The sequence below is a fragment of the Marmota flaviventris genome, chromosome 20 (assembly GCF_047511675.1).
Source record: "Marmota flaviventris isolate mMarFla1 chromosome 20, mMarFla1.hap1, whole genome shotgun sequence".
Lineage (NCBI taxonomy): Eukaryota > Metazoa > Chordata > Mammalia > Rodentia > Sciuridae > Marmota > Marmota flaviventris.
The window spans coordinates 3,452,608-3,467,042 of record NC_092517.1 but is presented as its reverse complement, the minus strand read 5'-3'; the positions used below and the strand labels follow the sequence as shown (position 1 = coordinate 3,467,042).

Sequence of the window (14,435 nt, the reverse complement as noted above, 5' to 3'; positions counted from 1 at the left end):
TGTGACAGCTGGTCCCTGTGCCGTACCAGGTACTGTCTTCATGGGGACTCGGTGGTGTTGATGAACTGGGGTCGCTGGGGTGGGTGGAGGTTTAGATGGGCAGAGATTTACTTCACAGGACACTCTGCCTCTGGGTTGGCCCTGATGTCTGAAGAATGGCCCGTGGATGATTGAGGGCCACCTGGACTTGTGACACAGGGGAAATTAGGGGTAATCATTATCACATTTTCCAAACACGACCGTCTTCACAGCCTGACTTAACTTTGGCAAACAAAATAAGACAGTGCTGCCCATTGTGAATACACTGGCCAATCCCCATATCACTTATTCCTTTTGGACTAAAGATTTAATCATTAGCACTACATTCAGAATAAATCCCAGTATATTTACCGTGCTCATTTTAAAAATCTTTATTATTTTTATCAAAATGATTGCTTTGCTCATACACATTTTCATTTATTATTTATCAGCATACTCTTAAAGTTTTTCCAGTGCGGGAGATGGAACAGAGGGCTGAGCAAAACCCCAGCCTGTGCTTTTCATTTGTGAAAGAGTTTTAAAGCATTATATATGTTTACTATTTCTTCCCTTTAAAGAGAAATGGTGCAGGACTTTACCTTGCACTTTGAAGTCAAAAGGTCTCCAGATGTGTTGGAAGGCTGATGCTCAAACTAGGAAAACTGGAACTAGCAACAGACAATACAAGACTCGCAGTAGTACCAATCCCAGCCTCAAAGAACACCACCACCACTCCAGAGTGAAAATACTGGTATATTCATGTAATGCAAAGAGAAATACAGATATAAACCCTCAAAACGGAAGATACGTTGATTAAAAACGTAGCAGTTTAAGCAAAAAATATTATACAGTACTTGCAGAATGTTTTCTTCCAGTTTTAAATTACATCTAACAGAGAAATAATATTTAAAATGACAATTCTGGTTATTAATTGAGAATAACCATCAGAATAACAGCACAGCTTAACCTAGCAAACACTAAGAAAATGCTCATCTCTAGAAGTAGTGGAGCATTATGTTTCATTCATTTATTTCATGAACAACAGAACAATCTTCAAAGTGGAAATTAGTTTCATAAGACAGAATAAAACCCGGCTTCTCAAAGCACAAGCTATTTCCATAAAAGTATCTCAACTTTTTGTTGGCAAAAAATACCCAAACGATTTACTTGGCTTCCAGAGCCCCACCATCCTTGAGCCACAATGGATACATACAAAAGCATGCAACACTGTATTTTCTCCACACCTTCACTAACCAAAACACTTTGTACTCTTTTGAAAGTTACAATGTCACTGAGACGTTTCCATTCAAGGTTGATATAATACAGAGAGCAGCTGCGGCTGCTGTGTATTTAGTATAAACTAGGAACCAAGTCCTTACTTAACTGCTTTAAAAAAAAAAAAAAAAAACACTGCCTACTGACTCCGATTTCTGTCAAGTTCAATGTCAACATTGAGCTAAATTCTTAAGCTTTGGAAGAACCCCACTGTGCAACTGACGCTGAGCTGGCAGTCCAGACAGCGCTTAGGTCAACTTTCCCCCTTCCTCCTGCTTCCAACTGAAGACACCCAAGGAAGCCGACTCCTGAAGCCCCTCACCTCTGTCTACCTCACTGCAATCTGCGATGCCACTTGAGGTTGTCAAAAATAGCTTCTGTAGAAAACTGGCCGTGGTCTTTAGGAAAATGCATGAAGAAAATTAGCCTTTATTGGAAAAAAAAAAAAAAATGCAGACGTGAAAGAAAAGTCAGAACCAGTACAAAAGGACTGCAGGGCTATCCCAGGAAGAAAGGATGTTGAGGAGGACGAGTGTGCGGAGTTGCCCCTCCCCCGCCCCCCCAACAGGAGTCTGTACAATCCAAGTGGGTGTCCACTTTGAGAGTCGTTTGGAAGGCAGCTCCAAAAATTAAAAAGGGGACCGGACAAGGAGAAGCGAGGTCACTGTCCAAGCCGAAGGGGATGCTGGGTTGGGTTAGGGTGCAGAAGAGTCCCTCACAAGCCGATGCCCTTCAAGTCGCAGGGGAGGGTGGCCTGCGTGGTCCGGGGGCTCTGACAGCAGGGGAACTGGGCCCTGAAGCAGTCTCTCAGCTCCCTGTTGAAGAGGAAGCACACCACCGGGTTGATGCCCGCCTGCGCGAAGGTGAGCCACACGGAGGCCGTCAGGTAGGCCTGGGGGACGGCGCCGGGCCGCACCAGCACCCGCAGGTAGCTGGCCACGACGTAGGGCCCCCAGAGCAGCAGGAAGAGTAGCGTGACAGCGTAGAACATCTTGCACAGCCTCTTCTCGGTCTTAAACTCCTCGAGCACGAGGAGGCGGCGCGCGCCGCGGCCGGGCCCCGCGGGCCGGATGCCCACCAGCGCGGGCGGCGTGGGCCCGCGGCCGAAGCCCGCGGTCCAGTTGGCGGCCGCCTGGCCGGTGGCGCCGGGGCCGTGGAAGGTCCAGTCGTGGCTGACGGCGGGCACGAGGCGCGCGGGCCGCATCTTGCGGCGGTCGTGGATGAAGAAGAGCAGGCGGAGGTAGACCAGGTGCGTGGCGCCCACCACCACGGCCAGCAGCAGCAGGAAGCCCAGCGCGCCGGGGGCGCCGTCGGGCCGCTGCTCCAGGGCGCACGGCGCGTCCTCGTCGTCGCCGCCGCCGCCGCCGCCGCCGTCCAGCACCGGCGGGAAGGCCGCGGCCAGCGCCAGCGCCCAGGCGGCGCACACCAGCATGGCGGCGCACGGCCAGCCGGCCAGGCGCTCGGCGTAGAAGCGGTGGTGCGCGATGGCCAGGTAGCGGGTGACGCCCACGCCGAGCAGCAGGAAGGCTGCGTGGAAGCAGAAGAGCGCGGCCAGGAAGGCGAGCAGCTTGCAGCCCAGCGCGCCCGGCGGCGCCCCCGTGGCGGCCGCCGCCCGCCGCGCCGCCAGCATGACGGCCGGGAGGCAGGCGAGCGCGCGCAGCCCGTCGGCCAGGCACAGGTCGAGCAGCAGGTAGTACGGGGCGCGGTGCAGGCTGCGCTCCCGCACGATGAGCAGCGCGAACAGCACGTTGCCCGCCAGGCTCACGCACAGCAGCAGGCTGAGCGTGGCCAGCTTGAGGCCCAGCGCTGCCGCCTCGCCGCCGCCGCCGCCGCCGCCCGGCTCGCTCGCGTTCGCCATCGCGGTCTCCGCGCCGGGGCCGCCCTGGCCTCGCCGCCCCGCAGGCCGCCCGCGCGCTCCGCCGCCGCCGCCGCCGCGCGGCCCTGGCGCCTCCCGGGCCCGGGGCTCAGCCCGCGCCCGGCCGGCCCCGCTCCTGCTGCCCGCGCCGCCGCGCCGCCGCCGCCATCTCAGCCATGGTGCGCGCAGGAGGCCCCGGCCACTCCCCGCGCCCCGGGCGCCGCGGCCGCCGCTGCGGACGGGCCCGCGCCGCCCCCCGCAGCCCCCCGCCTGCTCCTCACTCCTCCGCCGCCGCCGCTGCCGCCGCCGCGCCTCTGGCTCTGCCCCCTGCCGCCGCCGCCGCCGCCGCCGAGCCCCCTCCCCTGCGCCGGAGCGCGCCGCGCGGCCGCCGCCAGCCCCACCGAGGCATCCCGCGCCGCCCGGGCCCGGCCGGGCTGGGGGCGCCTCTGCGACAGCTGCGGGCCGGGAGGTGGCCGGGAGGGAGGCCGGGCCCAGGACGCAAGGTGGCGACAAGTCGCGGTTGGCCCCAGGTAACGGGGGTCTGGCGGCGGCGGCGGCGCGCCGGGGTCACCCGGGCGTGAGCGGGGGAGGCCGCCCGGCACCGTGGGGTCGGGGAGGCCTCGGGGGCGGGAGCACCGGGACAAGCTACCCTCCGAAAGCTGGTGGTCATCAACGGTGGTGACACTCATGGCAATCCCAAGCCCGCTGGGACTCCCGGGAGCCCTGCTGTGGGTGGCAGTGTGCTGGGAGCTTCACAAGCGTCCCCCCAACCATAACTACGGAGTTGGCTGCATTCTGAACCCCGCTGTATCCCTGACAAGGGACATCAGGGGCAAGGGGGGCGGGCAGAGCCGAGGAGCAGCAGTGCTGGGATGCCAGTCTCACTTGGTTGGATTTCCAGGGCTGGACTCCCAGCGACTCTGCAGCGTGCGCGCTCTGAGTTACATCAGTGAGCCAGCTGAAGACAGACAGACGTCCAGGAAAGAGACCCAGCCTGTTCTCTTAAGTGAACCCTGCTACTTTCCTCCCGGGATATCTATTTGCTGGGTAAGCCTGAGCCAGCAGCCCCTTGCTCTGCCCCTCAGCCACACCGAATTCGCCCTGCAGGGTGCTAGTCCCACTGGACCAGCTCCACACCCCATTCCCTAGCCTTAGGGCCATCTTTCTGACCAGCGAGGGTCACCCTGCAGCCCTGCACTCTGTTCATTTCCTTCCAGCTCTTAGAATTTGTCAGGTGTTTTTATTTCTTCTTACAAGTCTCTAAGCTTCCTGAAGGCAGGGGACCACGTCTGGCTGTTTTTGCGTGTGTGTTTGTGTGTGTTTGGGTTGCACTGTTTTGCCAGTGCTCAGCGTGGTAAAGCCAGAATCAAGGAACATCGTGTTTCTCAGGTACTCTTTTTTTTTTTTTTTTTTTTTTTTTTTAATATACAGAGAATCATTTCTTGCCTGCCCAATAAGATATGCATGACGGACACTTTGATGGCCATTTCTAGGACCATGCAAGATCACAAGGGGCCTTGGATGTCAGGCTACGTGGGAGCCCAAACTTTAGTCTGTAAATAAGAAGGGGCCTTGAAGGTTTGGGGGGAGAGTGATATCCTTAGAGCTGTGCTTCAGGCAGTGTGCTTCAAACTGTGTGTGCCCCCAAAGTCCCTGGGGATCCTGTTAAAATGTAAATGCTGATTCAGTAGGTCTAGCATAGGCCTGAATGCTCTCCATTTCTGACAAGCTCCTTGGTGACACTAAATGACTGCTAAGCCATTGTCTGCCCCTTAGGTATCTTGGCCTTTGAGAACTATTTGGAAATTGTTGTAAGAGTCTTAAGTGAGCACCTCTTTCAGAACCCCCAAGCAGATAGGGCAAGTGGCTGGCTGAGCAGACCCACAAATATATGTGGACAGAAACGAGAAGTACATTGTGGAGGGTGTTTTGGTTGGGAATTGCATTTTGATCATAGCAAAAAGGTGGAAACAGGTTTAGTTTCCTCATGAAACAAGAGAAGTGGAGGTCCATGGTTGCTGGCATTGATTGATTTAGCTGAAGGACTGAATCTCTGAAAGGCTTTTGGCCCTTCCCTCATGATCAAAATAGGGTGCAGACAATCTAGTTGTTCTGCATTCCACACAGAAAGGAGACGAGGGAAAGAATAAGTGTTTCTAAGTCAGCGCATCTCAGAAGAGCTTCCTAGAAGCCCTATGGGATAACAAGCACAGAGCGCTGGCTACCACTCTTAGCAAGGGAAGGTGGGAAATGGTTCTGGATGCCTTTCCTTACAGCCAGATGCAGTCCTAGAGGAGATCCTGCCATTTGGGCCTCAGCATTTGGGCTGCCTCTGTCTTCTTGTAACCCACATGGGCACATTCCTTGGGTGCTTTACGGTGATGGTAACAGCAGGCTCCAATTACCAAGCACATGCCACCATGCCCCAGGCCACTGGTATTTAAGCATCGTCTTGGCTGTGCATGGTAAATGCTCTTACAACCTCTGCTTTGCAGATGAGGCTTAGAAGGCTTCATGTTTTCTGGCTTTCTGCCACCCATAAGCATCAGAGCTGGGATCACCAGACAAAAAGCCTGAGTTCAGAGCCTACCCTTGCCACCACCACAAAGTCTGCCTCTTAATGAAAGAAAGCCCTTGAGTTTGTCAAGACGACCAGCAAGCAGACAGCAGATGCTCACGCGCACCCAGTCAGCCCCTCTGGAGAGGGAAGGATGTTTCAAAACGGTCGAATCCGACATTTAGACATTACAAAGAGAGACATTAATGGCCCTGGAGCTGGAACCTCACCTTCCTGGTCCCTGAATCAAAAAGTTCCCCGCCTAGTTGAACTTCTAAGATCACATGTTCTAACAAGTACCCGTCCTCAACAAGCCACCTCACCCCTCGGAATCTCAGATGTTCCCATTTGCAAAACGGGACATTGTCCTCCCGGTTATTTCTAGGGGTCTTGGGTTCTGCGGTTCACGAGGACACGGGAGGTAGATAGTCGTGTAACCCAGTGGGGCGAGGTTTAGTCTTCAGAAAAGGCACCCAAGAAGAGCCATTAGTTCCTTCTCATTTAAATTTCTGGGTTTTCCATTGTTACCTGGGGCCCAATGTGCTTCCATCTGGGGTTTGAGATTTGGTTTCATCATCTGCACAGAATCAAAAAACAGAAGCTGGCTGTCTTGCAGCCTTTATGAGTGTGCACGTCTCATTCTCAAGGTTTGTGCGGTCAATCAATACGTAAGACCAAGCCATTAGCATTTCATTGGCCAGCACCACTCCGTTTCCGTGTGTGGGTCCTAGAAAGTTTCCAGGAGACTTTTTCCTGCTTCCTTAGGACCCAGAGCACATCAGAGCAAAGCAGGTCTCGGAGGTTTTCCTCTATAAAATTTTTTTATGTTTTGTTAATAACCAACTTTTTCCTTTTGCAAGTAGATTTAAAGTTGGAATTTCCCCCAAAATCAGTTGTCACCTCTTTGATGCATGTGTAGAAGGTGTGGCTGCTAAGGGAGATCCTGACTGTTGAGGGGAGCTCGCCGGCTGTCCTGGATAGGTCCAGCCAAGGCCATGGTTCCCAGGATCACGGAGCCATGTTGGCCACTGTCTCCTGGCCAGCCTCAGTCATCTACCAATGACCACAGTGGACTCCAAGTTAGAGACGGTTGATGCACTAAACTGCATCCCCGGCTCTTAGAAAAGATGAGCCAATGTCTGAAGCCAGTGGATGCCAGATGACCAGAGCGGGGCACTCAGGCTGGCCCTTCCCCAAAAGGAACTCTAACTTCAAGAAGGGAAACAGGCTCCGGAGTCAGGTTGACCCTGCTTCATATCCAGGTCCCAAGGATGCACAGTTAGTGTGCATCCTTGGGAAAGTCCCTTGCCTACTCTGAATCTCTGAATCTCAAAGGCCTTGGCGAGGAAGATGCAGTGACCCCATTAAGTCCTGTGTGTTTCTTGCTGCAATATTGCAATGGAATCTACATAGATGCATTGAAATAAGGTTGGGAGTCATAATTTAGAGCCTACTTAAGATATCAGTTAATATTGTTATTTATAATTATGTTATTATACTCTTATAAATCTTTATAGTTTTTGGTCCCAGGGATTGAACCCAAAGGCACTTAACCACTGAGCCACATCCCCGGTCTTTTTATTATGTTTTATTAGAGACAGGGTCTCACTGAGTTGCTTAGGGCCTTTCTAAGTTCCTGAGGCTGGCTTTGAACTCAGGATCCTCCTGCCTCGGCCTCCCAAGTCACTGGGATTTACAGGCATGCCCCACCACGTCTGGCTATATGTAAGTTTTCTGCATGTTCCAGCTGGGATGATGGGGCTAAATGGTTAAATGAGATCTACTTACAAAGAGCATAGCACGAGGCACGTACTTGGTGGCGTGTTACAAATGGGAACTGTAGTTGCTCTTTGCAAGATTATAAATGCCTTGGTGGCTTGAAGGACCTGCATTCCCCCCGCCCCAGCTCAGCCTCATGGACGCCCTGTATGTGGTAGCTTCTCTGAGTTTCATGGCAAGGATGAATGCAAGTCCATAAATCAGGAATGTAAGAATACACCTGTGTCCTAGAAACCCAATCTGACAGTGACTTGCCATTTTATCTTGCTGCTAAGTTCCCTTGGTGCTGGTTCACTGAGGTCACCTGCTGCCTCTTCACATACCGAGGCCAGGCAGGTGCCCAGTGCCCCTGGGCATTCCAGACAGTGGGTGCCGGTGGGTGGGGATGGCTCACCTGGCGTTGGCTCCTGGTTCCACTTTGCTTCTGACCTCAGCCACTGAGGGTCTTGGCACTCGGGTGTGAGAGCCTGGGCTGAGGTTCCCTGACTGTGGACACACCCAGAGCCTCACCCTCAAGACTGTCCAGGAAGCCGGTGCAGGTCCCTGATCCTTGTGCCCCCTTCTCTCCTCCTTCCTCCTATATTTACCTCCAAGGACACTCTGGAAGAGGATGATGATCCAGTTCTATCTTGTTCTTTTAGACAATGTAATTAGCCAGTTCCTCTGTGAATTTGTGGATTAAGGTGTTTGGAAAACGTAAGCCAGGAAGCACCTTGCCATCAACGTCTCCTAGGCAAGGAAGCCAAGAGCCTACTTTCTGCTTGAATTTTTGGAAGGAAAGAGGAAAACGGAGGGAGAAAAATGATCAATATTTATCTCAAAGTTGTGTTTTTGCTGGCCGTAGTGGTTGAATGGCTGAAGGTACCTTTCTGTGTATATTTAGGGCATTTTGTCGTAGTTCATGTAAGCAAAATGTGGTTTAGTGAAAATTTTTAACACGTGGTTTTCTCCACGTGCGAAGAAATGCACTTGGACCCCCCTCACCTCACACTGTACATAAAAATTAATTTAAAATCAATGAGAAGCTAAAAGTTAAAAACTCTCAGTAGAAAACACGACAGTACATCTTTATGACTGCAGGTCAAGCAGTGGTTCTCAGATGTGACACAAAACGAGAGGAGACCAAAGAAAAAGATAAATGGGACTCATTAAAATTTTAAAAGTTTGTGCTTCAAGGGATGCCTTTGAGAAAGCCAATACACAACCTATAAGAGAAAAGAAAATGTGTCCAGATCATGTATCTGATGGACGATCTGTATCCAAAATGTATAAGAACTCTTAACTCAGTAATAAAAATACAAACAACCCAATTTGCAAAATTTCTGCAAAAGACCTGAGCAGACATTTCTCCAGAAAGATACACAAATGGCCAGTGGGTCCATGGGAGAGATGGTTGACATCACAGATCAATAGAAAAACTGCAGAACCGTCTGAAATCCCACCTCACAGTATGTGTCTGTTACAAAACAGAAACAAATGGTGGCCGTGATCTGGAGAAACTGGGGTGCTATAGTGAAGCAGCTGCTTTGGGGAAAGAGTTTGGCAGAGCCTCAGAAAGTGAGGCACAGAGTTGTCTCCTAGACCAGCGGTTCCATCTCTAGGGATCTACCCAGAAGAGCCCAGTCCTGAGGAACACCTGTACACACTTTGCACTGCAGCAAGATTTCTTGCAACCAGAAGAAGAGGTGCAAGAATCCATCAAGGGATGAATAGAGAAGAACAGCTCACAGTGGGCAAACCAGAACGGGGGGAGAAACGTCCATACGATGTTATTCATTCACTTCACAGAATGATGATAATAATCCATAGAAGGAGGTCCTGGCTTGGGATGCGCCAGCAGGATGCACCTTGAAAACATTACGCTAAAGGAAAAACCCTGAAACAGAAACCACATATTGTATGCATCCATTTATATGCAATGCCCAGCACAGAAAGCAGACTGGTGTTCTCCAGTGGCTGGGGACTGGACAGGGCCTGATATGGGTATGGTGCATGTTTGGGGGCGATGGATATATCCTAAGATTAGGTGGTGCTGTGGCCTCAGGGAGCATCCTTATTAGACGGTGGTTGGGGCCTGACAGGGACGTGGGTCCTCGTATCATCTTCTGAGTGAATGAGGCCCTTGGGTCAGATTTCTTCTGTCTTTCTCTGAGCTGTCTCCTGGAGTGTCACACCTGGCCACTCGGCCGTGAGAACCAGTTGGCCCTTTGGTGGGCTTCAGCATTGGCATATTCTTGGGCTTTGATGCTGCAGGGACCTTGGGAAGGAGGGAGTGTTGTGGTTTAGAAGTGAAGGGTCCCCCAAAAGCTCACGTGTGAGACGATGCAAGAAAGTTCAGAGGTGACATGATCGGGCTATGAGAGCCTTATCCTAATTAATCCCCTGATGGGGATTAGCGGGGCGGCGACTGCAGACAGGTGGGCTGTGGCTGGAGAGGGGTCCTTGGGAGCATGCCTTTGGGGTATGTATGGTTTATATTTTGTTCCTGGGGAGGAAGATTCTCTGCATCTTGGTTGTCCTGCCTGCTCTCCTCCTCCACACCCTTCCGCCATGACGTTCTACTTCACCTGGGCCCAGAGCAAAGGAGCCAGCCATCTAGGGACTGAGACCTCTGAAACCGCAAGTCCCCCAAAACCTTTTCCTCCTCTAAAATGGGTCTTGGCAGGTCTTTTGATCCCAGTGACACAAAAGGTGACTAAGGAATTCTTGTTCGGCAAATAGCTTTATATCTCAGTGCAAGAAAGAGCTGTCTATCTTTTTTTTTTTTTTTTTTTTAAAGATCCAGTAAAGCACTAAGGTATTTTACGTTCATTATCTAATTCATGCCTACAAAATGCTGTAGTCCCATTTTAGAGATGAGGAAGCCCAAGTCTTAGAGCAGTAGTGACCTAGTCCAGGTCAGGTAGTAGAGAGTGTCTGGGCATAAGGTAAAAAGTCCGGTATGTCTGGCCCAGAAGTGTGAATTATTAAACCGTACAGGAAGTGTGTTGAGTGATACAGGACTGAAGGAAAACCAACCCGGGGGACATGAATAGTAAGGCTCACAGAGAGCTGTTGCCCTAGCACTCCGGCCCAGAGCACCCCTCCCTTCCCTCCTTACGCCAGTGCTCCCCTTCTCTGCCCTGCCACCCACGTTTCATTTCCCCATGTTGTAAATACGCTAGCAGCTTCCTGAGAAAGGTAAACATCTTAGAATCTTACGCATCTGCAAATGCCTTATTTTACCTTCACCACGATTGATAGTTTAGCTGGGAATACAATTCTGCTGGACTGGACCGAAGGGCTAATGGTGCTGAGCATTTTTTTCCCCTAATGCTATTGACCTCTGTGTATCTGCTTTGCAGATTTATCTGTTCAATTTTTTTTTTCAAATCTGTTCATATTTTTTCAATAGGTCATTTATTTTCTTATTATTGAGTTTTGAGAGTTCTTTCTGTGTTATGAAAACAAGTTCTTTTTCAGAGACATCAGTTGTATATATTTGGTCCTGGTATGTGGCATTTTGCTCTTTTATAGTGTCTTTAGAAAAGCAAAAAGATTTTAATTTTGATGAGGTCCAGTTTATCCACTTGGATTATGATATGAATCATCCTTTTGTTGATTCTGACCTAAACCAGAGTCAAAGATTTTCTCCCTAGCAGTTTTATTACTTCGATTTAGATTTTACATTTTATATTTCATTATATTTCTATGGTTAGTTATTTCTTATATATGATAGGAGATATAGATTGAAGGCTGCCATTTTCCCACATGGATATTCAATTGTTCCAGTGCCCTTTATTTTAAAAAAGTATTGTTTACTCAGTTGCTTTTATTCCTTTGTCAAAAACGATTTCATATATGTGCTGATCTATTTCTGGACTCTATTCTATAAAGTTTTATCTATTTCCCTATCTTGATGCCACACTGTATTGATTATTGTCCTTTATAATGAAACTTAAAATCCAAAGGTTTTATTCCTCTAATTTTGATCTTTTCCCATTGTATTTGGCTCTTCTAAGTCATTAGCATTTGTGTGTGTGTGTGTGTGTGTGTGTGTGTGTGTGTGTGTGTTAGGATCCAGTTGTCAAATTCTGCAGGAAAAAAAAAGACTGTTGAGATTTTAACTGGGATCATACAAAGATCAATTTGAAAAGAAATGACATTCTAACAATACTGCATCCTTTTACACACAAACAAGGTGTATTTCTTCATTTATTTGGGTCTTCTTTAATATCTCTAAGTAGTTATCAGTGTTCAATTCTTGTTCATTGAGAAATTTATGAGCATTTCATGTTTTATACTATTATAGATGGTAATCTAAAAAATTTCACTTTCCAATTGTTTAATACTAGCATATAAAAATAGAGTTGATTTTTGAATATTGACTTTCTTTAAAATTTTATAAAGCACATCTGTCATAATAGCTTTTTTTTTTTCCTTTTGGGTAAATTCCACCAGATTTTCTATATAGATGATCATGTTTTCTGTGACTGAATACAGTTTTACTTCTTTTCCAGTTTGGATGCTTTTACATTTTTTTTTCTTGCCTTATTCTATTGGCTATCACCTCTGATACCATTCTAAATAGATGTGATGAGAGCAAACTGCATGGGTCTCTCCTTTTGTATCAAAAGTAAAGCATCCAGTTTTTCACCATTAAAGGTTATATTAACTGTAGGTTTTTATAGATGCCCATAGATAAAGATGTTCTCTTATATTCCTATTTTTCTATAGATATATAATCAGGAATGAATGTTGGATCTTGACAAATCTTCTCTGCATCAGTTGATCATATAGATTTATATTTTTGATTTGTTAAATTGTTAATTATATTGGTCGACATTCACAGATTAAGCCAATCTTGAATTTCTGAGATAAATCCCACTTAACCACAAAGATTATCACTTTTTTATGCATTCTTATATTGTACTTAATAAAATTTTGTTTAGAATTTTTGCATCTATATTTGTGAGGGATATTTATCTTTGATTTTAGTTTCTTGTGTTTGCTTTGTCTGGTTTTTGTTTCAGGGCAAAGACTGACCTAATAAGAAAGTATTCTATCCTTTTCAAAATTTTTGAGTCTGTGTACAATTGGTATTATTTTTTTTTTCTTAAATGTTTGGTAGAATTCACCAGAGATGCCATCTGAGCCTGGAGTTTTCTTTGTTTTTGAAACTATATCCCATTTCTTTTATAAATATATAGTTGTGATAACTGTTTCTTCTTGAGTAAACTTGGAATTTGTTCTTGTTATCCATTTTGCCAATTCATTGGATGAAGTTGTTGATAATAACCCTTTATAGTCTCCTACATATCTAAATACATAAATTGTATTTATGTCACCTATCTCAATTTTGATATTAGCCATTTTTGTCTTCTCCAGTTTTCTTTGTACTGTCTAGCTAGAACTTTTTTTTTTTAATTTCAAAGGACCATATTTGGGGTCATTGATTTTTCTGTATTGCTTTTCTGGCTGCTCTTGGCATTTTTTTTCCGTTCCATGTGTTCTATATTTCATCTTGATTTTCTTCCTTCTATTTGAGTCCAGTAGGCTTCTGGTATCTAGTTTCCTCATGTGTTAACTGAGTTCACTAATTTGGGGTCTTTCTCACAGCGTTGTCTTAAAGTTGTCTCTAAGAACTGTTCAAGCAGCATCCCTTGACTTGATACGTGTGTCTTCATATTCATCCATTTCCTCTTTGATTTGTCTTTTGGTCCATGGGTCACACAGAACATGGGTTGTTTAGTTTTTAAGTATTTGGGGATTCACAGAGATCGAGGTCTTCATGATTTCTGATTTGACCGCATTGTATCAGAGCATATACTTACTCCACTCCAATTCTGTTAAATTTTTTAAGACTTCTTTGATGGCCCAGAACATGATCTATCTTGGTGACAGCCCATGGGCACTTGAAAAGAATGTGAGCTGTGTGATGTTTGGTGGAAGGTTCTGTCAATGTCAATCATATAAAGTTGGTTGATCGCATTCAGATCTTTTGTGTTCTGACTGATTTTCTCCCTGGTTGGATCTGTCTTTCTCCTTGCACTTCTAACCATTTTTGCTTCATATATTTTGGGACTCTCTTTGGAGCAACATTGGAGCAATGATGTTTAGAATTATGATGCCTTCTTGGTGAGCCAACTCGTTACTCACTGGCCTTCTTTATTCCTGGTAATATTCTTTGCTCTGAAATTTACTTAATGTGATATTAATATAGCCTCTCCAGTTTTCTTTTGAGAGTGCTTTCTTTCTTCAGTTTTCTTCTTTCATTCCCTTTTTTAACAGGGCATACTATTTTATTGTAGGATCCGCTCATAAAACAAAGCTAAGGATCAAAATAACTTCTGATTTTGTTCACAACCTCAGTCTGGGATTTCAGAGTGTGTGCCTGTGTTTTTGTGAGTTCTAGACCTGTGGGTTTTAGTGAATTATCACAGATCTTTTGCTCCTTTAACAGTCTTTCTCATGTATTCCTGGCAAATAGTAAGTGCTCTGTAAATAGTTGAAAGTTTTTAATATAGCAGAAAAGAAAGTAAAACAGAAAGAAAATATTCGGTCCTTTACTTTTTACTATGTCTGTCTTTTAAGTTAAAGTGCATGCTTGTAGAAAGCATTCTGTTGGGTCTTGCTGTTTATCCATTCTAACAATCCCTAGCATCCCCCCAGGGTGTGTAGACTGTTTACGTTTAACATGGACATTGGGATGGTAAGATAAACTTAAGTTCATCATCTTGCTATTTGTTTACCACTCATCCTACCTGCTCTTTGTTCCTTTTTCCCCTTTTTTTATGCTTTCTGTTAGATCAATACAATATTAAGTCTGATTTCCTTTTAATTTCATTGCTGGAAGAGTAGCTGTGAATCTGCTGTGCATGTGTTTGATTTTGGTGTGGAGTGCACATCTTTAACTTACCACCGTCCACCTGCATGTGATCTTTTTTTTTTTAATATTTATGTTTTAGTTGT

General features: G+C 47.0%; 1 protein-coding gene across 1 annotated transcript; it reads right to left on the bottom strand.

Annotated features, from left to right (window-relative positions):
• Positions 1-395: 395 nt before the first annotated feature.
• Positions 396-3,151, bottom strand: Gpr27 (G protein-coupled receptor 27). Its single transcript, XM_027931768.3, has one exon. The coding sequence runs from the start codon at positions 3,149-3,151 to the stop codon at positions 2,009-2,011; it is 1,143 nt and encodes a 380-aa protein (XP_027787569.2). The 3' UTR covers positions 396-2,008.
• Between the last annotated feature and the right edge of the window lie 11,284 nt (positions 3,152-14,435).